General features: G+C 44.1%; 2 protein-coding genes across 2 annotated transcripts; one reads left to right on the top strand and one right to left on the bottom strand.

Moving 5' to 3' along the window:
• Positions 1 to 2158: 2158 nt before the first annotated feature.
• Positions 2159 to 19935, top strand: pck2 (phosphoenolpyruvate carboxykinase 2 (mitochondrial)). The gene is made up of 11 exons (XM_034108456.2): positions 2159 to 2641; positions 15283 to 15495; positions 15968 to 16152; positions 16243 to 16313; positions 16488 to 16623; positions 16710 to 16897; positions 17123 to 17285; positions 17372 to 17587; positions 17851 to 17988; positions 18202 to 18297; positions 18631 to 19935. Exons 1-11 carry the CDS (start codon positions 2610 to 2612, stop codon positions 19098 to 19100), a joined length of 1908 nt encoding a protein of 635 aa, XP_033964347.1. The 5' UTR covers positions 2159 to 2609; the 3' UTR covers positions 19101 to 19935.
• On the bottom strand, positions 19705 to 23350 carry LOC117465573 (B-cell receptor CD22-like). The gene is made up of 8 exons (XM_034108457.2): positions 23067 to 23350; positions 22808 to 22857; positions 22268 to 22660; positions 21612 to 21917; positions 21277 to 21540; positions 20798 to 20891; positions 20689 to 20728; positions 19705 to 20524 (listed from the first exon to the last, which is right to left on the bottom strand). Exons 2-8 carry the CDS (start codon positions 22845 to 22847, stop codon positions 20252 to 20254), a joined length of 1410 nt encoding a protein of 469 aa, XP_033964348.1. The 5' UTR covers positions 22848 to 22857; positions 23067 to 23350; the 3' UTR covers positions 19705 to 20251.
• Between the last annotated feature and the right edge of the window lie 1475 nt (positions 23351 to 24825).

Below are 24825 nucleotides of genomic sequence, written 5' to 3'. Positions count from 1 at the left end.
TGAGGTTTCTAAAACTCAGCACCCAAGGGTGTCTTAAATGCCGCAACGTTAAATGATTTAAGCATGTTGCAGCATTTCTGAATGATCTCTTTCATAAAACCCTGAAATGCAGTTGTGGCTGTATGGCATGTATGCATTCATTTGTTGTGTGTGTGTGGCTGCTGACTCGGCAGGCCCTATCAGAGGACATGAGAAATGAAGGCTGAAGTTTAACCAGTCATGTTGTATCGCTCGTTATCTCATTTCTACTGTAAATTCTTCTGTCCAGTCCCCACCCCCTTTCTTCTTCCCTACTCACAGTTTGTGTCTGTGACCCCCTCCCCCAGCTCCCAGAGAGAGAGAAACATTAACAGGAAACTCACCATTTAAAACCTATAGACGCCCTGCTCTGTTAGTATAAAAAAGGCTTATCCATGTTGTAAAAGTGATCATTTCAATATTCTCCTTGAGGGTTTACTAGAAACCCTCAGAGGGACACTTCACAGCCTCTAATTGTAAGGCAGAACAGCATGAAATTTGAGCTCAGTAGTTAAAATGGTGATGTAACATGATGTCAAATTTCACAAAGATTAAGTTTAGTTTTTGAGGAGGGAAGAAGGGGAGAAGTTAGGAAGAAGAAGTTGGTTTTGTTAGGTTGATTTTTTTTAAATAAACTTTTTGCAAAAGTAACCCCTGTTGGGGAAATATTTTCCAAGGCCCATAACTTTGACCCAGTTTATTAGTTTAAACTGTCCTGACTGAGCACACACATCTGCATTATTCTCTCAGATCTAGCTAAATACATGGTTCTGGGGTAGAGTTCTTCAGAATTGGTTTGGCATCTCAACTGTCTGGTCAGATCGTGGCCCATGAGGACATGTCTTGTGAATTTTCCGGCCGAAGCTCCAAATAAACCGTCAGTGTTTGCCATCAAATCTCCAGATCTCCTCGTGTCTCTCTGCGTCCTGCTTCCAATTGCTTCAGAAGTTTTCCCCACAACCCCTGGAGCTAAAACAATGACTGCCTCTAGCTTCTCAAATGTGAGGTTGTGCTGCATATTCCACGAAAAACTGTTTGAAGCATCTAATAGTTTTTTTCAGACAGTCCAGCAAACAGGCAACTATGGGATATTTTGTCAGGGACACTTTTCGCTAATTGGTTAATCATTAAGCAGTTAATTAAAAAAAATTAGATAATAGAAATATACCTACGATACTGCAACTTCAGACTCAGCTTTTCGGTACTTGCATAATTTATAACGGACTAAAAAGTCTGATATGTGTTAACTGTAGGCTACTGTTGCGAGAAAAATGAAATATAATACAATAACGTCATTTTGCTTGCATTCTGGAACTTGAAATTTACATTTAGTCTCCCATTGGATTGTTTACGTTTTTATTGTTGTAACTCTGCATTAAAGGTGAAATCCACTTATGTTACAGATTCAGTTTGGTACATTTCTCAGGATTGTAGTTTTGTAGTTGTGCAAATCTTTTGTGGCTCTGAAGATTTATAAAGAAATTGGAGAAAAATAATCCAGATATTATCATCAGGGTTTTGGATTTGGCTCAGAAAGCTGAACAGAAAGCCACAAATCTATAAAAGATCCAAATTGATTCCGGGAAATAAATGTCTTAATATCTTGTCGTTCCCTGCTTCAATGTCCCTTTTTCTCATCTGTGTCTTATTAATTCACCAACTTTATGACAGTGCAGGACAATATAGTTAACAATAGATGACAATTTCCAACTCACTTTTTTCCTATTGAACATAGAAAAGAAAAACACAGAGAAAAGTAAAGTGGGCTATTTCAGTAACAATAAGAGAAACAATTATAAGTAATGGGATTAAGTGGCATAAAATACAATGTGCAGGATATACAAAAACATATCATCATTTGAGGAGTGACGTGTACAGACAAAACGACATTTGGTTGTGAATGAATATTGCAAGAAACATTTACTAAGTTTGATGGGCTACTCACTTGTTGCCTATTGTAGCTGAATATACCTTACCACCATTGTAACTTTTGCAATTAAATGTATACAAGCATTGGTTTCATTTTGTAACCTGAAACCTATTATTCACGTAAAGCTTTTATAAAGGGGGGTTTTACATGGACACTCGGTGAGATCTATTTCCGCACCCCTGCTCGTATTTCCGCTGTTTCTGTGTTTTGCCGCGGCGGTGCAGGAACTACAAAAACTTGCGTCAGCCGGGAGGGGCAAGCAGCTCAGAGCTCTGAAGAGGACAAAAACATGGAGACAATCCTGCGAAGAAGTAAACTACATTATATTTAAATTAGGAAGAAGGAAGCCCTCCTCTTTTAAAGATCAGTCCGCGGACCTTTGTCACTTTCTAAAGCAGCGTGAGGCGTTTAGCGACCCTCGGAGAAGTAGTTTGCACAGTGACCGACCGTGCATCAGCAGCAGGACGGGATACAGTGATCACATCAAGGTGCATCCGTGTGAATGTCCACGTTGAACAAAGTGCAAGGTTCCCTCTCAGCTCAGATATGAGCAGCGACCAGCTCTAGACACCAAGCTCACCACTTTTACTCCGCAGCTCACTTCAATGTGCCTTTTTACACATTTATTTTTTATAAGCTAAGTCATATTTTTGCACCGAAAATGTCCTGCCTGTTGCTGGGAGTCATACGAAGGTGAGTGTTGGACACTTGTTTTAAAGTCGTGTTTTAGCTTCGAGAACAACACATTTGAGTAAGTGCGTCAGAATATTCAACATGGCTAAATGGTTTTGTCATTCATTCAAGAATATTCAACACAAAGTTAAAGTAAATTGCCTGCTAACGAATACACCCTGTCTTTTTATTTCAAACACATACAACAGATATTATGATTGTTTCCTGTCAAACATATTAAATATAGAGCTCTTCTGGATAGAGTTGTTTCTGACCATTTTTGGACAAAAAAATGCACACATTTTAACAAAAAATAAACAATGACACATATTTCATAGATTTTTTTTTTTTAGGAACAATTGACTCTAAAGTGCCCCAGTTTTAACAAAAACTTAGTAATGAGTGACAGACATTTCATAGATTTAAAAGATGCTCTTCTAATGAACCAATGCATATGGCACTATATTCCAGCATTGTTACATCTTAATGTCCATACTAACTGCTGCTGAAACGTGTCCAACTTGATCTTAGAGACAACCATAGATAAGAAGGACTTGTCCATATATCTTAAACCACACTTCACTTATGTGCTTTTAAAAGGGGGCTGTCTTATTCTGCATTCCTTCTCTTCACCACTTTCCCCTTCCAGGCTTTGTGATGACACCCCATCACACAGGGACTCTGACAATGTGAGCACTGCATGGCATTGTGTGCTTGCTTTTATTTGGTCATTAAGAATGGGTGAGTGACACCATTGCACGACATGTGATTCAGTGACAGGGAGGCCCATGTTGCTGTGCTCTTCTGTTTGTATTTCTGCCTGAGAGATAGTAAACTGCTGGAGAGCAATCACGCTTCTATTTGCCTGAATGTCCTGGAGCATGTTCCGTGTATTTTTCCCCGTCTACTCGCTGTACCGTGTGTGTGAGGATAATGAATGCAGCACGTGTGCATGTTCTAAGTGATACTCATGGCTTGTCTCATGAGTAGACTCTGCCCTAAAGAGGCTATTGACCAGGATCAGTGTGAGGGGGGGGGGGGGGTCAGTGTAGGTGTGTCTGGTTGTGGTGTGTGAGGATTGGCTTGCTGACTGGAGCATGGGCGTCGCAGCCATTATATGAGGGTGGAACAAGTCCCCCCCACTTTTTCACATGATTAGTTTAGACCCCCCCACTTTTATCATGTGGAAAGACCGTGAATCGTTCTCTCCACTCGCCGCACTTTGTAGAGCGCTGTGTCAGTGCTTCACTATCAAATCCATTTCACTTGTTTATTGAGAGAATGCCCAAATCAATGAAACTCCGTCCCATGTTTTCACTGCTGCTTTGTACCAAGGCAGATTCTCCCATAGCGCGCTCATGTTCAAGGAGTGTTGTCATAGTTGGACAGCTCAGATCTGTTGTATGAAGCGATGCCGGTAGCGGAGGTAACGGTACGCCAACACAGCAGCTTCAGAAGAATCTTCCACCGCTTCCAACGCTTCTCTGCCCATTATAATAATAATAATAATAATAGCTGGGATTTCTATAGCGCCTTTCAAGGGACCCAAGGTCGCTTTACAGGAATAGGGCAAGCACAAACAAAACAAAACAAAACAAAGGTCAGACAGACAAAACAACAGATAGATTTAAGGGCCGAAAGCCTTGATGAACAGATGGGACTTGAGGGCCCTTTTTGAAGTCGTCCAGTGTGGGGATTTTGCGAATCTCCGCAGGGAGAGCGTTCCAGAGGGTGGGGGCTGCCACACTGAAGGCTCTGTCCCCGAAGGTTCTCAGTTTGGTGCGGGGGTGGTGAGCAGGCCAGAGTCTGAAGACCGCAGGTTCCGGGGTGGGGCATGCGGGTGAAGGATGTCGATAGGTACTGGGGGGCAAGGGCATGGAGGGACTTGTAGGTCAGGAGGAGGACTTTATAAGTTATGCGGAACTTGACCGGCAACCAGTGGAGGTGGATGAGGGTGGGAGTGATGTGCTGCCAGGGCTTTGTGTGTGTGAGGACCCGAGCTGCACAATTTTGGACATACTGGAGTAGGGGTGGGCGATATGACGATATATATCGTCGTGACGATATTAGGTCTCCACGATATGCTTTTTCAGAGATATCGTCCTATCGTGATAAAAAAAAAAAAAAAAAATTGAAAAAAAAAAAATAGCAGGAGGGGAAGAGGCTCTCCGTGCGCGGCGCAGGGGGCTATGACAGCGGACGACGGAGAGCCTCTTCCCCTCCCGCTCCCCCAGCCTCACCTACTGATTTTAATTTCACCATATATCAAGCCCGATCGATTTCACAATGTCAGCGCACCTCTGCTTGCGTTCAGTCCGAGTTGTTTGACACGCTCCCAAAGTCCCCGCCCCCTTTCTTTGCAGCGAGCAACCATAGGGCAGGCATTTCATAAAGGGGCTCCTTATGAAAAGACTAGCAAACGGTGGAAAGACATAACTGACGCTGTGGCGTTTTATGTTTTTCCCTTCAGTTATGCTAAAGTCTTTTATTACACTTCAAGTCTACTCTAAAGTTTACATTTTAATTATTTGGCACTGACTTTTCCTCATTGATGTTTTATGTTTTACTTAGTTATGTTTTACCCTCCTTTTCATGTTTATTGATGTTCACTGCCCCCTTGTTCATTCAGGGTTTCATTTCTGAAATAAAACTAGCTTGAAATGCTATTTTGGACTGTTACTCCTTTTTGTTTTAGTTTCTGTTACCTTGTAGGTGCTTGTACTGTTAAGTAACTAGAAAAATAACCATAATAACCGACATGAAAAAATATCGTGATATATATCGTCTATCGTGATACTGCCTGAAAATATCGTGATAACATATTTTTCAATATCGCCCACCCCTATACTGGAGCCTGTCCAGGGTTTCATTGACTTTGAATGGGGATGACGTCACTTTGCCTCGCTTTTGACCGAACTGCATTGTGGGGGAGCGAAGCGAAGATTTCCAGGATTCCAAAGTTGAGCAATGTTAAACTTTTGAAGCTGAGCTGGAAGCGCCAGCCAATCAAACACGTTTATGCAAATCTGACAGTAGAAGCGCTAGCCAATCAAACCGCGTGTAAGCAGGGAGAACCAGACCGCAGTTCATTTCCTCATAATCCAAACGAGAAATTACGGTAGCAAATCACCCGGTTCTTTACGACCAGAACTATTAACAGGATACAAACCGGAGGAACCAGGCATGGAGGGAGGAGGCAGAGACAGTGGGTGAAACTGGTAGGTTTTCACCTGTTTGGGGAGTTTATATATATATATATATATATATATATATATATATATATATATATATATATTGCTCGCATAAAATCCCCGGGGTTTTTTGCTTTGTATGTCGGGGGCGGGAGATTCACGTTATTGGTTGTTGGTCGCATTGCTCGCAAAAAATCCCCAAGCTGTCAGACACGCCCAGCTCCAAGATTTTCAAGATTTTTGAAAAGCTGCTGTGTGGACGTACCGTAAGGCACACACACACCAAGTGTTCAGGACATTGTTAATACAGCGAAAATCAAAGCTGACGATCTCTTGGTTTGATATGTTTTCTCCCCCAGACAACATGGACATAACAAACAATTTTCAAAGAATAGGAAAGTAAGTCATCAGCTGGTATCAGTTAACAGTGATGGCGGCGGCGGAAAAAGGCGTCTCACTTCTGGAGAGGAGTTTCGTCTTTATGTCATGATGGAGAGATACAAATAAAAATAGTTTAGATGAGAAAAGGCATCGAAATGCCAGGTTACTAGTATTTATCATGTAAACGGGGAACATGAATACCCCGATCTCTCTGTGCTCATGTAAACACCATGATGTCCATGTAGACGCAGTCAGTGTGTTTTACTGGAGCCTCAGTTCGATTAGAGATTATTTTCTGAGTTCTTTAACTTCGGTACTCTCTCTCAAAATGGTAATGTGCATTATGTTTTAATTATACTTATCATTCAGAAGCTTTTTGTGTGTGTTTATGTTTTACTGAGTGCTTATAGGCCATTTCCATCCCAGTATTCAGTTAACTATTTATTTTCTGTACACATTACATAGACTAGCTAATATTTTCAATAATAATAAAATCATGGCCCTAACCAATAACATACCATTTTCAATATGAAAAAAACACTGAAACTTGTTTATTAATTTATTTTTGGTTCATTTATAGTTGTGAGTGTGTCTGTGCTCCTGAATCAGCCTCTCCTGTCTCCCTCCTCTCTCCCCTGCTCCTCTTTGAGGCAGCAGCAAAGACTAGTTTTCTCTCAACAAGTTTTAAAAGTGTATCTTACCTTTTTTCACCTAGTTAACTTTTTATTTATTTATTCATGCATATTTTACTAATCACATTACATTTCATTTAGCTGACGCTTTTATCCAAAGCGACTTATAATGACCGATTACAGGGACATTCTCCCTGGAGTAACTAAGGGCTAAGTGCCTTACTCAAGGGCACATTAGTGGTGGTGTTCCTGGCGGGATTTGAACTCACAGCCTTCCGATCTTCAGCCCACCTCACTATCCGATTAGACCAATCACTACTCTCTCAAATAGAAATATGTGTTTCCATAAATGGTGACCACACCGTTTGAGACCCACTGAGAACTTAGACTAAGTTAACTATCTAAACACTCAGAGTCCTTTACCTCACCTGAGCTGAGGTTATCCCGAGCTTGAATGACACACAGAGACCAATCAAGGGCTTTGATTTATGATCAGTATGACAGTGGCCATGTCGGCAGGCCACATCATGTGGACAGCCAGTCACCCTGTATGAGGCAGGCCACTTAACAGGCCAGAAGGAGGCGAGATCAGAGCAAGGGAGCTAGGGATCATTGTCCACAAGTTAATCGATCGCAGATGGCGTCGTGGTCACGGACAAATTACACACAAAAAAACCTAAATGGGTCGCGAAATATACTTCGCCCAAGTATAGTCTATGTGTGGGAAACCCTGGAATGAATAGGCTTGTTTGAGACGCGTTGCGGCTCGCCTCGAAAGTAGACGAGAATAGCCGATCACAGCCGGGGGAGGTCTCAAAAAGCTCGCCTGAAGTCGGACAGCTAGGAGTAGGCTTCGTCTTCTTCTTCTCTCGGTTTTTTGGTGGATTGCAAACAACTTTAAGGTGCATACCGCCACCTCCGGAGTCGGCTAGACTCAGTTTGCATTTATAAAGAATGCACACATGTGTTTAATCGTTAATGTCAGATATGTACTAAGTAAATACATTTGTTCCTGCTCAAGATTAGATTAAACTTTATTGTTATTGCACATATTACAGGTACTGAGACAACGAAATGCAGTTTAGCTTCTAACCAGGTGCAACAAGCAGTAAAGTGAAAAGTAATGTACACAATAGACAGAATAAAATATAGAATGAATTGAATGATGAATAAACAGTGAGGGGTATGAATACACTAGATATCAGCCTGTGAGCAGTGTGAACAGTGTATGAATATGCTAAGATATATAAAGTATGAAAACGGTAAGCAGTGCAAGTATAGTATAAAATATATAGATATTAATTTCATGATGATAAACATTGTGGAACAATGATGAAAATGTGAATGGATGTGGCGACGTAAGACTGACACAAAACAACAACAAAACTTTTGCTGAGCCAATTGGAGAGTTTCATCAGCAGTAAAAACCACCAATGAGCGCTCGGCTCGAGATACCAGCGAGTCGTTTCGGTCGTTTCCCATCAAGCATTTCGCTTCCGCAGCCCGTGGAGAGGAACTGCGCTGCCTCGCCGCGCCTCGCTCTCAAGGCTGCGGGCGTCTTTGTCCCGCGAGATTTCAACGTCTCATGTAGGCGAGCCTCCAGAGCAAGTCGGACAAAATGACTAACCATCATGCAACGCACTAGCAAGACGTTGATCGCAACTGCGCAGGTCTCGCTTGTCTCAAACAAGCCTAGTGCCAAATCAGGATTATCTGCCCTTTGACATTCCTCTTCCGCCTCGGGACAAATTCCTTTGTTCCAAAATGTGCAGCCTTTTAAAAATAAAATGTTTCCTCTTCAATCCTACCGAGATTTAAAAGGGTTTCCTAACGGATGATGTCTAGATAAAGTGATGCATTTCTTGAAGCATGCTCAACAGGTACGGGGAAGTGGGTCCAGGGCCCTTTCTCATTTCATCAAATCCCCCTCCTCGACTCCTCGGTCCTCCGGTAGTGACCCGGAAATGAATTTTAGCGCGCCATGTTGAAGGACATCTCATTTCTCTAAATGCACTTCGATGACCGAGCGTCGAGGAGGCTCTCTGGAGGAGCTATAACCGAGGATACACTGATGGGTCCTCCACGGCTCCTTCGTGGATGCATTTCCGGCAACAGAGATGTTTCAAAGAGTCGTGACGCACGGCCAGACTTATCTCAGCCAATGACAGCTCTGCATGCATCCCCTGGATATTATTTTATTAACTGCTGTCATCGGGACGCGATGTTTACAGTGAGAACAGCTGTGAGGTCCGTGCAGAAAGCAGAGCAGTGTGCTCGCATCTCCTGTGGGCGGGACTAAGTATCGAGGATGGGAGTCGAGGATGGGAGTCGAGGATGGGAGTCGAGGAGGGGAGTCCGAGAAATGAGAAAGGGCCCAGGAGTTAGGGGGACTGTATCAGAGTCTGGAAAAGCATCCATTTATGATGCAAAGGAGGAGTAACAAAGCTGCTAATCCTGTCCCACTGCTTTTATCTCCGGTCTCAAGTCAACCACCGCCATTGACGATTCAAAAAACAAATGGAAAATCAACATACCCAAGATTTGTTTATTCTTTCAAATCCGGTCCAACTTGTTCAGATCCTAGTCCCATCCATCTTCTCCCGCTTATCCGTGGTCGGGTCGCGGGGGTAGCAGTTCCAGCAGAGAGCCCCAAACTTTCTTTTCCCTGGCGACATCAACCAGCTCTGACTGGGGGATCCCAAGGCGCTCCCAGGCCAGCGAAGAGATATAATCCCTCCACCTGGTCCTAGGTCTACCCCTTGGTCTCTTCCCAGCTGGACGTGCCTGGAACGCCTCCCTAGGGAGGCGCCCAGGCGGCATCCTAACTAGGTGCCCGAACCACCTCAACTGGCTTCTTTCGACGCGAAGGAGGAGCGGCTCAACTCCGAGTCCCTCCCTGATGACCGAACTTCTCACCTTATCTCTAAGGGAGACACCAGCCACCCGGCGGAGGAAACCCATCTCGGCCGCTTGTATCCGCGATCTCGTTCTTTCGGTCATGACCCATCCTTCATGACCATAGGTGAGGGTAGGAACGAAAATGGCCCGGTAGACAGAGAGCTTTGCCTTCTGGCTCAGCTCCCTTTTCGTCACAACGGTGCGGTAAAGCGACTGCAGTACTGCTCCGATTCGCCGGCCCATCTCACGCTCCATTGTTCCCTCACTCAAGAACAAGACCCCGAGATACTTGAACTCCTTCACTTGGGGTAAGGACTCATTCCCTACTTGGAGTGGACAGTCCATCGGTTTCCTGCTGAGAACCATGGCCTCAGATTTGGAGGTGCTGATCCTCATCCCAGCCGCTTCACACTCGGTTGCGAACAGATCCAGTGAGTGCTGAAGGTCGCAGACCGATGAAGCCATCAGAACCACATCATCTGCAAAAAGCAGTGGTGCAATCCTTAGTCCACCGAACTGCAGACCCCCCCCCCCCCCACGACTACGCCTCGAAATCCGATCCATGTATATTACAAACAGGATTGGTGACAAAGCGCAGCCCTGGCGGAGGCCAACCCTCACCGGAAATGGGTCCGACACAGCTCTCGCTTTGGGAGTACAGAGATTGGATGGCCCTGAGCAGAGACCCCCTCACCCCATACTCCCGCAGCACCTCCCACAGTAACTCCCTGGGAACCCGGTCATATGCCTTCTCCAAGTCTACAAAACACATGTAGACCGGATAAGCGTACTCCCAGGCCCCCTCCAGGATCCTTGCGAGAGTAAAAAGCTGATCCGTCGTTCCACGACCAGGACGGAATCCGCATTGTTCCTCCTCAATCTGAGGTTCGACAATCGGCCTGACCCTCCTTTCGAGTACCTTGGAGTAAACTTTCCCGGGGAGGCTGAGTAGTGTGATGCCTCTGTAATTGGCACACACCCTCTGATCCCCCTTTTTAAAAAGGGGAACCACCACCCCGGTCTGCCACTCCTTCGGTACTGTTTCCGACTTCCACGCAACGTTGATGAGACGTGTCAACCATGACAGTCCCTCAACACCCAGAGCCTTCAGCATTTCCGGGCGGATCTCATCCACCCCCGGGGCTTTGCCACTGGAGTTGTTTGACGACCTCAGTGACCTCCCCCCCGGGAGATTGGTGTTGATCCCCCGTCATACTCCAGCTCTGCCTCTAACATAGAGGGCGGAGTTGTCGGGTTCAGGAGTTCCTCAAAGTGTTCCAACGCCCCAACACTCCATCAGTTGAGGTCAACAATATCCCATCCTTACTGTACACAGCTTGGATGGTCCCCTGCTTCCCCCTCCTGAGGTGTCGGACAGTTTTCCAGAACAACTTTGGTGCCGCCCGAAAGTCCTTCTCCATGTCTTCTCCGAACTTCTCCCACACCCGCTGCTTTGCCTCGGCCACGGATGAGGCTGCTGCCCTTCGGGCCTGTCGGTACCTTGCAACTGCAACAAATCCCTGAAGGCCTCCTTCTTCAGTCGGACGGCTTCCCTGACCACCGGTGTCCACCAGGAGGTTCGAGGGTTACCGCCCCTTGAGGCACCTAGGACCTTGAGACCACAGCTCCCCGCCGCGGCTTCGGCAATAGAGGCTTTGAACACCGACCACTCTGGTTCAATGTCCCCAACCTCCACAGGAATGCCCGAAAAGCTCTGCCGGAGGTGCGAGTTGAAGGCCTGCTGAACTTGGGCCTCCTCCAGACGTTCCCAGTTCACCCGAACTACACGTTTGGGCTTACCAGGTCTATCCAGAGGCTTCCCCCGCCACTCAACCCAACTCACCACTAGATGGTGATCAGTTGACAACTCCGCCCCTCTCTTTACCCGAGTGTCCAAAACATACGGCCTCAGGTCCGATGATACGATAACGAAATCGATCATGGACCTTCTGCCTAGGGTGCTCTGGTACCACGTACACTTATGAGCATCCTTATGCTCGAACATGGTGTTTGTTATGGCCAATCCATGACTAGCACAGAAGTCCAGTAACAAAACACCACTCCGGTTCAGATCAGGGGGGGCCGTTCCTCCCAATCACGCCCCTCCAAGTGTCTCCATCATTGCCCACATGTGCGTTGAAGTCTCCCAGCAAGATTAAAGAGTCCCCTTCAGGAGCCCCATACAGGACTCTTTCCAGGGTCTCCAAGAAGGCCGTATACTCTGAACTGCTGTTGGGTGCATAAGCACACACAACAGTCGGAGTGTTCCCCCCCCATAACCCGCAGGCGTAGGGAGGCGACCCTCTCGTCCACTGGGGTAAACTCCAACAACGAAGCACCTAACCGGGGACTTGTGAGTATCCCCACACCCGCCCGGCGCCTCACACCTTGAGCAACTCTGGAGAAGAATAGAGTCCAACCCCTATCCAGAAGTAAGGTTCCAGAGCCGACGCTGTGCGTAGAGGTGAGCCCAAACAGATCCAACTGGTACCGCTCCACCTCCCGCACAAGCTCCGGCTCCTTCCCCCCCCAGAGAGGTGACGTTCCACGTCCCCAAAGCCAGCTTCTGCCGCCCGGGTCTGGTCCGTCGAGACCCTCCGCTTTCACTGCCACCCTTCTGGCAGCGCACCCGACCCCATCGTTGTTTCCCGTAGGTGGTGGGCCCGTGGGACGGAGAAGCGGAGGTGTTGCCCACGTTGCCTTTTCGGGCTGGGCCCGGCCGGGCTCCGTGGCAAGCCCGGCCACCAGACGCTCGCCGACGAGTCCTCCTTCTGGGCCTGGCTCCAGAAGGGGACCCCGGGCTTCCTCCGGGCCGGGTATCCTCACTTCTTGTGTCGTCTTTCATGAGGTCTTTTGAACCAATCTTAGTCTGGCCCCTTGCCTGAGACCAATTTGCCATGGGAGACCCTGCCAGGAACACAAGGTTCCAGACAACACATCCCCCAGGTTCATCAGGGCACTATCCTAGTCCCATTTGTAGTTAATGTTCAGCAACTCCTGAAGGGTTACAGTAACAACTGGAATAACAGAGTTAATTATTGATAGCATAGCTAATGTATTTACTGTGTGTGCGAGGAAATAACTCACCAATGCTCATGTTAGACCTAATGGGGATCCTAACAAAGAATAAGAGCTGTTCAAGCAGAAGGTTTTATCTTATATCAGACCAACAAAGTGTCTTATCTTTTAGTCTCATTTGCCTTAAGGTCAATCTCGGTTGTTTGCTCTGATACAGTAACACTATTGTTCATTTTTTCAGTTTATTTGAATCAAAAGTTTAAAAAACAGACACTTTAGCACTTTAAGTTTATTTTACGAAGAAGAGTGTTTAAGTGTGGCTAGATGCATGGATACATCAATCCCTTGAGATTTATTTTTAGCCCCAACATATGTTTGACATTTGGGTTTGTAGAAAAATGTGCCAAAGGCTTTTTGGCGGATTGCCAATTAAGCTGTACATTTTTCTGAACATGTTGTACTTTGATTTTTATCACAAATTAAAGCACTTTTAAAGAGGAATATCAATAGTAAATAAAAATGGAAAACGCTTTAACACTGAAAATTACTGTAGGGAGATTTTTCAGTCTTGAGAAATATCTATAAGTATTCCCTTCAAGCGAAATACACCCCAACAACTTCCTTAATTGAGGTTGCTTTGAGTGCATGACAATGACAGGGAGCAGCTCAGTTTACCATATTTATACTTCCAGATTTTCTCTCATCCAGACTAAGGCGTGTAAACGGGAAGAGGGTGCAGTCCAGAGACACTTTAATCAGAAAATAGACCTGGAACCTTAGAATGTATAGAGAAGAAAATAGGGGTGGAAGTTCAAGGTCAAATGTCATGAGGAAGAACTATGCCCCCATTGTATGCATGCAACAATATGTGCTTTGTAAGGTCGCCTGCATTACATACTAACAGTACCAATAAAAAACATTTGATCTGAAAAGCAGACATTGTTATTTGTAGTTCTAAAGAACCAAGATGGCGATGGGCCGAATGCTTCAAATAGGTAGTTCACAAACCAATAGAGGATGTCTTAATACATGGACTACTTGTTTAGCTACAGCCAACCAAACTGTGTCAATATTACAAAACGGGTAATACACTTTGCTCCGTCTCACTGTATCTCCAGCCTGCATTCTCAGCACAAACTGGCTCAATGGTTGGTTCATGATTGATTGCTCCCACATCAATGGTTAAACATCTGGCGTGGTACAGGACGGGGAGTTTGAACACTGAGGCGTTAGTCTGCTCTGAGCTCTTTGCCCTGTCAGGCTGCATGTTATCATTTATCCACTTTGAGCCTCTCTGCGTTCCTGCTGCCTGTGCCCTTTGTTGGCAATAACCTGATTTACTTGTGTGTCTGTCTACATGCACAAGAAGACGTGTGTGTGCCTGTAATGCACGTATTTAATGGCACACCCAGTGCAGGCAATTGAGAGCATCGTGTGTGGAATGGATTGGACAGACAAAGATGAGTGTGATTTGTATTTCCAGTCAAATAAGTAATTGACACGGGTCATTGTATGTTGAAAACCCCCCTTAATGTATTTGTTCTGGGCTTCTCATCTCTGCATACAGGATAACAAATGTCATATCTTTGGACATTTCAAAGAGGCCATCTGGGGTCATCCACATTGTCCACAGACAGACAATGGAATAGACGATGTGTGTATGTGCTTTGTTTTCTACAGACACACACAGGGTTGTGGTTTACCAGCTTGCATAGCTACTGTGCTCTCAATGGCTGCTGATTGTGAATATCATGCTGCTATAAAAACAATAGGCCGGCCCCTGCGTGCCCCTCTTTGTGTGGTGAAGTGTGTTTGAGGCTCTCGGGTTGCACTCAAAACTGCATGAAAGCCACCTTGATATCACCGCTGTCATGTGAATAGCACGCGACTCCTGACTGTTAGTGCTCATGCAACTCAATCGGTATCTGTTAGAATAAAAATGAACAAAGTGAGAGACTGAATTTTTTTTTTTTTTTTTTGATTTTGATATACTTTATTAATCCCCGTGGGGAAATTGTTTCTCTGCATTTGACCCATCCTAGTGTTAGGAGCAGTGGGCAGCCATTTTTGAACAGCGCCCGGGCCTTGCTCAGGGACACCTCGGTAGCACTTGGTCTTGCCGGGACTTGAACTGGTGACCTTCTAATTGCCAAGCCAAGTCCCTATCGACTTCGCCACCACCGCCCAATGCGTGTTAAGAAGGTCTCTCATTGAGATGAATAAGGACACATCCCTGCATTATATATCCTGGTCATGGGGAGGTCATCCAGTTTCTTCCTACTTTGCTAATGTCAGCTCCTAATGAGAAACATTTGACAAAAAGCTGTGTTCTCCTGTTTAGATGTTCTTTTTTTAACTCATGTTAAATTGTTTAATTATGTAAACTCATCAATTTGATGTAAAGAAGAGAACAGCGAGGTCTTTTGAGGTCACAGTAGCATTAAAGAGATGGATTTCAAAACAGCACGATGAGGAGTTTCTGTAAATGCAATCGTTGTTGCAATTTCCATTTGAATGACTAATGTCTGTTTGTTTTTTCCAGACATGGTGCTGTTGGGGCAAGTGTCGGGGTCCGGTCCCTGACCTCCTTCCCCTCACTGCCGCCGGCGGTGGCTGACTTTGTGAAGGGGGCGGTGGATGAGTGTAAGCCCGCCCACGTGCATGTGGTGACGGGGACCCCGGAGGAGACGGCCAACATCCTGGCAGGTCTGGAGAAGGAGGGGATGGTCAAGAGGCTCAACAAATATGACAACTGGTGAGGACACATACTAAAATACATCTATATGCTGATGGTTTTTTAAGAGGGGTTTGTAAATGTATCAATCATAGCCTGATTTTAAATCACATTTTGTATCCTCATAAATATTTGTTTGGTTGTTAACAGTGTTGTGCTGTTATGGTAAATGTTTGTTTTTGATTTTCATGTACTGTGTCTTGATATTTTGTCTATGTTGATGTTACACATGGAGCTGCTGTGATGCCAAATTTCAAAAGTCAAATTTCAGACTTGATCTGACCATTAAAGTATTATCGCTATCGTTTGATTTTTGGAGAAACAAAAAGAGAAATCCAAAATCCCCAAAAACTAATTGTTATTATTTTCATCCAGGCTAATCCAATGTACAATATAGGGAATTGTTAGATTATTGCTTTATCCTATTTATCTTAAGTGTTCCCTTGACAATAAGTTCCTCTGCAACATCCTCTGATTCCTGCTCTTTTTCCAGTTGGTTGGCGCGTACAGACCCAAAGGACGTGGCTCGGGTGGAGAGCAAGACTGTGATTGTGACCAAGAACCAGAGAGACACCATCCCCATCCCCGCTGGGGGGGTGAAGAGTCAGCTGGGCAGCTGGATGAGCAATTCAGACTGGCAAACAGCCAGACAGGAGCGCTTCCCGGGCTGCATGACGGGTACGTTGTGGGTCAGCAGAAAAGCATGAGAAGTCGCTTGTAGAGGAAATATGTTCTGCATTAATGTGTTATCCATTCTTCTCTCTGCAGGTCGCACCATGTATGTGATTCCCTTCAGTATGGGTCCTGTCGGCTCGCCTCTGTCTAAATATGGTGTCCAGGTACTGACTTCTTCCTTTCAATACTTAATCTTCAGGGATAGAGCATGCAATAAAGCGATAAGCCTTCCTATCACACAATATGTGTTCTAGTTATCGCTGAAGCCCTTAATGGTCATTACTCACTGAACTTTCAGGTTGTAGATCAGCATGATAAACATTGTCTTCCACTTGAAGGTGACTGACTCGCCGTACGTCGTGGCCAGTATGGGGATCATGACGCGCATGGGCACCCCTGTCCTGAATAAACTGTCTGAAGGAGAGGAGTTTGTCCGCTGTCAGCACTCACTGGGACGACCTCTTCCACTCAAAGGTACACATTCAAAGAACCTGCAACAAGTTGTTACAAGAGCTTTGTATTTCCAACTTACAAATCTCCCCTCTCTGCCTCCTCTCCAGCCCCCCTGATAAACTCGTGGCCCTGTAACCCGGAGCAGGTGCTGATTTCTCACTTGCCAGACACCCGGCAGATCATGTCCTTTGGCAGCGGCTACGGAGGAAACTCTCTCTTGGGGAAGAAGTGTTTCGCCCTCCGCATCGCATCCCGCATCGCCAAGGACGAAGGCTGGTTGGCCGAGCACATGCTGGTGAGTGTGGGACCTTGCTGCCTAAAGCTGCCCTTGCATGATCAATTATTTCATCTGTGCACACCGCGAGGTATGGTGCAAATCCTTGTGGTGAGAACAGCTAGTTTAGTTAAATTTTTCGACTACTGCTGAACATAGTTGGTTAAAAGGTGCCGAGTCATGGCGCTCTCTCACTTTGACTTATGATGGGGGTAAAAATGATATTCACCTCTCTCCCCTCCTCAGATCCTGGGTATCACCAACCCTCAGGGGGTGAAGCGGTACGTGGCAGCAGCCTTCCCCAGTGCTTGTGGTAAAACCAACCTGGCCATGATGAAACCGTCTTTGCCCGGCTGGAAGGTGGAGTGTGTGGGCGACGACATTGCGTGGATGAAGTTTGACAGCCAAGGTGAGAAGGAGGAGGATGTCTCCCACACATAGAAACATTTGTTTCCTTATGCGTGGTGTCAATAATCCTGACGTCTGTCTCTGCAGGGAAACTGAGAGCCATCAACCCTGAGAACGGATTCTTCGGCGTGGCTCCCGGCACCTCAGATAAGACCAACCCCTACGCCATGGCCACCATCGCCAGAAACACCGTGTTCACCAACGTTGGCGAGACCAGCGATGGAGGAGTGTGGTGGGAGGGCCTCGACCCCCCTGCCCCTGGTGTCTCACTCACAGACTGGCACGGCAAATCCTGGAAGCACGGTAAGATAGTTTACACATAGAGCTATAATTTGATAATGTATTTTGCTATCTCTTTCATTACATAAACTATGCTCTCCTAAAAAGTCCAAACTAACTAAAGAGTAACTAACTGCTATAGTGCCATCTGGTGGTGTGTCTAAGCATCACATTTTTAGAAATGGATATTTATGATCAGACATTGTATGAACTATAATCAGGTGATCGGTTAAAAACGCAATTTTACTTTTAAGGTAGAATAAACGTTGTTCTCCTCTGTATTAAAGGAAGCTCAACGCAGTGTGCCCACCCCAACTCCCGCTTCTGTGCCCCGGCGGCTCAGTGTCCCATCATTGACCCCCTGTGGGAGAGCGAGGAGGGCGTTCCCATCGACGCCATCATCTTCGGAGGCAGGAGGCCTGAAGGTTTGTGCTGCTCTCAATTCACATCGAAGGAATGTTGATGGGCATAGCATTTGTATACATGTTTTACATTTGAGTAATTGGCTTAAGTTCGTCTACAGGCCTCTTACATCTCAGCCATGTTGTCTCATCCTTCGACAGCACAATCAAATCAACTATATTACGTAAACATACAAGTACCTGTGCATTAACTGTGATACGTATTGATGTTGTCAGGAGTCCCTCTGGTTTACGAGTCTTTCAACTGGCAACACGGAGTCTTTGTTGGAGCCTCCATGAGGTCGGAGGCCACGGCAGCTGCTGAGCATCACGGTACAAACTCACATTTATTTTTCAATACCTTTTTAATAATCCATTTTCTTTTATTTATATTTTTCTTCCTACGTGGAATCAATTGAATTTGGGTTTAAACTTTTATCTTTTTTTTTTTTTTAAATAAATAAATAAAATAGAAAGTGACTGATTTGACACTGATTTGATTATATATTGTCTTATTATAGTGACTAGTTTTTAGATTGTCATCAATTTGGCTGTATCAGCCATTAAAGGGTTGTCCAATTGATAGGGTGTTTGAGGTTATGGACTCTGGTATAATAAGGAAGTCACTTTAAATATGACTAATATTGCTTATTCTTTATCCTCCAGGCAAGGTGATTATGCACGACCCCTTCGCCATGCGTCCGTTCTTCGGTTACAACTTTGGCGACTATCTCTCTCACTGGCTGAGCATGGAGCGCCGTAAGGCCCCCACCCACCTGCCCAAGATCTTCCACGTCAACTGGTTCAGAAAGGACCCCGCCACCGGCTCCTTCCTCTGGCCAGGCTTCGGCGAAAACGCCCGCGCACTGGAGTGGATCTTCAGGCGCTGCAGCCGGGAGCGGGAGGATGAGGCGGCCAAGAAGAGCATCATCGGCTGGCTGCCAGAAGATGGCGCCATCGACACTAAAGGTCTGAGCAGCAGTGTGGATATGGGCGCTCTGTTCGATGTGCCCAAGTCTTTCTGGCAGCAGGAGACGAAGGAGCTGAGAGCTTACTTCAGTCAGCAGGTCGGAGCCGATCTGCCCGCTCAGGTGGAGGCGGAGCTGAAGGCGCTGGAGGACAGAGTGCACAATTAAAACCCTACTGACAGGAAGTTCATCCTGAAACAGGGAGGAAGTCACTGATGGCAGGATTCAGATCATTATGGTGCAATTAGAGTCACAGGCTTTGTTTACATACACATAGAAGAAAGTTTTTACAATGTAAGATACGTACTGATAAGCTAGTATGAATGCAACGCCTCAAAGACCATCACCCAGGCCAGTATTACACTTTGTCTGTGCATGAAAACACAACCAGTGACTCTTGGCTTTCTCTTTTATCAAGAGAAATATGTTGGGAATTAAATGTCCGAGATAAAAAACTAATAATTCAATAACTTTGGACACGACTTCACACTACTCTGAGGTTTGGCTCCACATGAAGGCTAGATTTTGTGTCAAGCTTGGTATGTTGAGAAGCCAATGCCACTACCTCCATATATTCATCTGCTATGGTACTAAACATGGCCATTAATGTGGCCTTAAAGTGGCTTTTTAAGACATGTTACCAATACAATGTCTAGGCTGCTAATGTTATAAGCTGGAGACCAAATATTTTTTTGGCATTGTTCTAAAAAAAAAGAAAAGGATTTTAAGTGAATTTGGGCACCAGATAATTGAATACAACATTAACCAAGTCTCAACAAATGGTCTTTTATTTTGAAACATTACAGCAGGATTTACTATGCATAATTCATCTTGACACTTTTGTAATGTCTGTGATTAAAATGTATGATTTCAGGTGATGTTTACACACAAAATGTGAAATGTTGGACCAATAAATGCAACTGAGATTATTAGGTTATTTTTAGAAGTTGTATGCCACGGTTTTTATTACAGTGAAACAAATAAATATCTTCAAATGCATAAACTGTCTCTTGTACCTTATTGTAGATAACTGAATAAAATGTAAACATGTAATATATCACAAAATGAAATTGAATACAATATTTTATGTACAGTCAAGTTCCCTATAATAAGTTCCCCATGAAGACCTGTGGTATTGCCTTGATCTGACATGCAGATACACACAAACAGCAATGATTTACAAAAGTATCTGAGCTGCAGAGGGGGGAGGTTTTAAGCTCCCCTTTTTTTAACCAGTTGGTAATAAATACCCTTCCTGTTGAGGTGTCTTGTTCAACATAAAGACAACACCTTATATGTAAACAATGTAAGTAAGTGTGTTAATGCATCTCAGATTTCTTCTTCACTTGAGGGTAGAGGTCCTCTGGTCTCTTTGCTGTCTCTGACACTTTGACCTGAGCGTACAGCGTGTCCTCCGTCTGTCCACCGTCCTGCTCTGAGACAGGGGGACTTTTATTCCTGTGCTTGGAGAAGTCGATCTCTCCGTAGTGGATTTCTTCTCCTGTTTCTGTTGCTGCGGCTGATTCTTGGACAGCTGTTAGCCTCTGCGTATCATTGATTTGTGTCTCATGTTCTCCCCTGATCTGCTCCCCCTGCAGAGAGTTGAGAAATAGAAATAGGAACTCTGATGAAACCCCATGACAGTGGTTCATTGTGCCACATTTACTCACAGATAAGGAACTTAGTCAGTGCAGTCTCCAGTCTATGAAAGTATTCACAACACATATATGTACTGCACATTTGAGTATTTCCCCACCTGTGACTGTTCTTGAGTTGTATGTTTGGACTTCAACCACCTGGAAGAGATAAAGATCGTTCAGCTTCATGTAATAGATGTGGATATTAAATTGATTTGAGTTACTTACCAAACAGCAACAGCAAAACAGATGAGTATCATGATCCCAATGATCCCCCCAACAACTCCCCCCCATGGTGAAGAGCCATCAAGCTGTTCCGCTCCTACAGGAAAAAAAACATTTGTGGCTATAATTCAGATTTCATATAGAGCTTGACTTCATACAGTAATTAGGAAACACAGCAATGATGAAACTGAAACTCAAAATGTTTTCTCAGTTTATGAAATTCTGTTTTCTATTTTCTCTCTTCCTCTTTTCACTTTCCTTTCCAATCACAAATCTCTTTTCGTCCTATTTTATGTGGCCTAATTTGATGATATCCTAATTTATCATTTATAGACCACATGTTTCGATGTAAATATGTTTTTAACTTCCCATCAAACTCATTATTCCTATTTTTGCATATATTTACATTGATGCATTAATTACTTTATCCAACAATACCTGCTCCTATTTCACAAACGTATGCAGTTCATTTCTGTGTTTACCTCCGTTAGCCAGATGGATCGTTGTTGACTTTCCTTTACCAAGCTCATTTGTGGCCACACAGTAATAACGTCCTCCCTCTGTGGCATTAAAGCTGTAAATCTCTCCCTGTGAGACGTTAGTGTCTCCATCTTGGCTCTCCTTGAACCAGGTGAAGCTGCTGACGAGAGGCTGGGCTCTGCTGGAGCAGCTCAGCTCCACCCAGCCGCCCGCTGACACCAAACCTGAGGGCCGACTGACGGAGGCGAGGGTGTTCTTAGGAGCATCTGAGGAAAATGTGAGATTAACTTCATTCAAATCATACCATAATGTGCTGACACTCACAGGTTGTTCTTACATGAAACATGGAGAGTCTTTGTCTCCTCTGCTGTCTTCACATCTTTCCCTTGATTCACAGGATAGCTGGCAGAGCAGGTGATGTTGAATCTATCATGTTGGTCTGTCAGAGTGAGGGTCTTCTGGATCTTAGTCGTGAAGGTCCGATCTGGGTTTTCCTCCATTGTGTTGGGAGGGTTTTCTGGGAGAGTCCATGTGAGTTTAGGAGGGGATTGTGGACAGGGAGCTGGAGCTGAGCAGGTTACAGTGACAGACTCCGCCTCCTTCAGATCACCTGAGATCTCAATGGTGGGGCTCGGAGGAGAATCTGTGGTTTTTAAATGTGAGGATACAGGCCAATACAGTTTTCAACAGTAGTCAAAACATGTACATCTTGTTGTAAAATGTGAAAATAAAGGTCAGTCAGCTGCATCCTTTATGTAGATGTTGTCATCCACCGGTCACCACATGAGACTCATATCTGTGCATGTAGACGTGCATTATTTGTAATAGTAATGCATACAACATTATATACTGTAATATATTTGGATTTAGCAGGTTTCAGATATTATGACTTTTTGATTGTCTGAATCATTTCTGTAATAACTGATACATTGATTATCCTAGATGTATAGTTTAACAATAAAGGTAAGACTACTCCAACAAAAAGTCTCTTACCTTTCACTGTTATTTGAAGAGGATCACATGCAGCTGTTGCCAGAAATGGGCTGTTCTCAATTCTGAAGAAGTATTTGTCTGTGTGACTTTTTTCCAAACTAGAAAACAGAGTGGTGCAGTTTCTCTGTCTCAGGTTTCCTGTAAGACTCATTGGATATTTGTTGATTGTCCCATCACTGTGGAAAATCCAGTTTTCTTTAGTTTTGCCAAATGTGGGCTCTTTTTTAATCCACACTCCGAAGATTTCTCGTGAGCTGTTGAAGCCCTTATCTGAGACAGCGCTGAAGTTACACGGGATCAACAAACAGGATCCCCTCAGTGCTTCCATCCGCTTCGGGGTGGTGATGTAAAGGGGCTTAGAACAAGCACCTTCAACAAGATGTGGGAGAAAATCTGCTGGAAGAAAAAAGAGCATATTAAAAAAACTGTGTCTTGTAAGCAAATTGTATACAAACTCAGGATGTGAACAAAGGAGTCATTCTGATATTTCTGCTTTTTCTAAGTAAAGATTGTAAACTATTAAAGTAACAAACATCTCACCTGAAACAAAGAGGACTAGCAGTAACATGTTGGTCACCATATTCAGGATTCTGGATTTGCAAACACAAGAACACTGTTACTTTTCATTTGTAGTAATCATACATATAACGTATTCAGTTTGTTTGTTAGTGCCTTTTAAAGCAACTTCCCTGTACAACCAGGGTTAGTTAGCACTTTGCATTTAAAGGCATCTGCAGAGCTGTGCTTTAAAATCTTTATTAAAAATACACTAGAGGAGTTCAGTCAAATGTTTCCTTACCACACGAGCCCACAGGAAACTGAACTAACCTCCAGCCGCTGTAATATAAAGAAAGAGCCAACACTGCTAGAAATCACATGACTACATTTACTTTTTTGTCAACGCTGCACTTTTCCTGTGATCAAAGAGGAACAAACCACCCCTAACCGAGGTAGAACAAAGCAAAATCATTACGTTTTTAAAGTGGATGGTTGTGTAAGAAATATTTTATTGCAATTCAGTCAGACAACTCACATGTTTCTTAATATGTTTATTATAAGCAGCATATAGTTTGAGTTTGGCGTCTAGGCTCGGGCCTCATCACTCCACAGATTTACAAAGAACATTGAGTGATGATTAGATAAATACCCCCCCGAGCTACAGGTGGAAGCTGGGGTGGAAGCTGGGGTGGAGCTGGGGTGGTGGTGGGGTGGAGGCGGGGCAGGCAAGCAGCAGCAGCATGAAACACAGCAGCAGGAACATGAACGCAGCAATAGCAAGTGAACACAGCAGTGGCAGCAGCAGCATAGCGAGGCAGAGGCAGGAAGACCTGGCGGCTTAAATAGAGCGGCATGTTTAGAAGAATGTGTTTGGTTGGTTGTAAGAGGGACGAGGTGCGTCACACATAATGTATCATTGGGCTCTAGTTGACTGCCTGAACTAGCTCGCAGGCTTCGCCCATTTTTGGTCCATAGCCAAAAATAGTGAAAATGTAGTCTTCTCTTGTATCTCTGTAAGTAATGATCAGAGTGTCAATACATTTGGACTGGGTGTTAACAGAGACAATAAAGCAAAGATTTCATCAATACCTTTTACTATCTTTGTAATACGTATATAAACACACATGAATAATAGGTGGAAAATAAATTGGCAATTCAAAATCCAAAAGGTATGTATTTACTTTTCTGTTATTCTGTTATTATTGAAGTAAGGAGCCAAATCACCAACTTCATTCATTATTAAATACCAGAGACTGTTCTCTTTCTTAAAAGGAAGGAAGTCAGATGTTTAGGTTTCAAATGACATGAGTCATGTCGTGAACAAAACAAATTGACATATTTCAAGAGCAATAAGTATGAACTTTATTTAATTCATAATGTTGGTGCTTACCATTTTAAATATTACATTTTATCATCATCAACACAGTAACTTAGATATCCAAATGTATAACATTCAAAGCTTCTGCACAGAATTCTTTTTTTAACCCCTGATTTGTTTTGTATTTAACACAGTTCACATGCATCCAACAGAAATACAAGTTAAGCAATTACAAATAAAAATAACAAAATAAAAATCATGTGCCATGATTACCTTTAACGTGAGACAAATGAAGAACTTTTTACTTGTGTGTACAGTACAAACACTTCAACATGTTATTCACTAAGGTTTATGGTCATATTCAAAGAACATAGTACCATTTAGCAGAGGTGGGAGTAAGTCCTACATGTGCAAGTCATGAGCAAGTCTCAAGTCTTGACCTACAAGTATCAAGCAAGTCCTAAGTCACTGTGATGAGAGTCAAGCAAGTCAAGTCAAGTCAAGTCATTGCTCAGGTCAAGCAAGTCAAGTCAAGTCATACGAAATTCTGATGAATAAGCCCAGTTTCTGCATTTAAATCAGTTAAAAGACAGTGGTTATGAAAATGGATTTGATCTTCATTACATACACAGTTAATCATTTGAAATCTAATTTAGACCGATGACAATCATATTAGATTCATATTAACCCTAGAACTGCAGACAATATAGCTAGGACTCAAACAAAAAGTCTGTTCAAAAAG

The sequence above is a fragment of the Pseudochaenichthys georgianus genome, chromosome 20 (genome assembly GCF_902827115.2).
Source record: "Pseudochaenichthys georgianus chromosome 20, fPseGeo1.2, whole genome shotgun sequence".
NCBI lineage: Eukaryota > Metazoa > Chordata > Actinopteri > Perciformes > Channichthyidae > Pseudochaenichthys > Pseudochaenichthys georgianus.
The sequence above is the reverse complement of the archived record's forward strand: the minus strand, read 5'-3'. Positions and strand labels throughout refer to the sequence as shown.

Bases quoted from the DNA above. Each gene is read 5' to 3' on its own strand.
- pck2 (XM_034108456.2), top strand. From the start codon at position 2,610: ATGTCCTGCCTGTTGCTGGGAGTCATACGAAG. The intron at 2,642-15,282 runs GTGAGTGTTGGA...TGTTTTTTCCAG, and splicing joins TTGCTGGGAGTCATACGAAG to ACATGGTGCTGTTGGGGCAA. The intron at 16,314-16,487 runs GTACTGACTTCT...TTCCACTTGAAG, and splicing joins TGTCTAAATATGGTGTCCAG to GTGACTGACTCGCCGTACGT.
- LOC117465573 (XM_034108457.2), bottom strand. From the start codon at position 22,847: ATGGTGACCAACATGTTACTGCTAGTCCTCTTTGTTTCAG. The intron at 22,661-22,807 runs GTGAGATGTTTG...TTCTTCCAGCAG, and splicing joins GCTAGTCCTCTTTGTTTCAG to ATTTTCTCCCACATCTTGTT. The intron at 20,892-21,276 runs GTAAACACAGAA...TTTTTCCTGTAG, and splicing joins GATCCATCTGGCTAACGGAG to GAGCGGAACAGCTTGATGGC.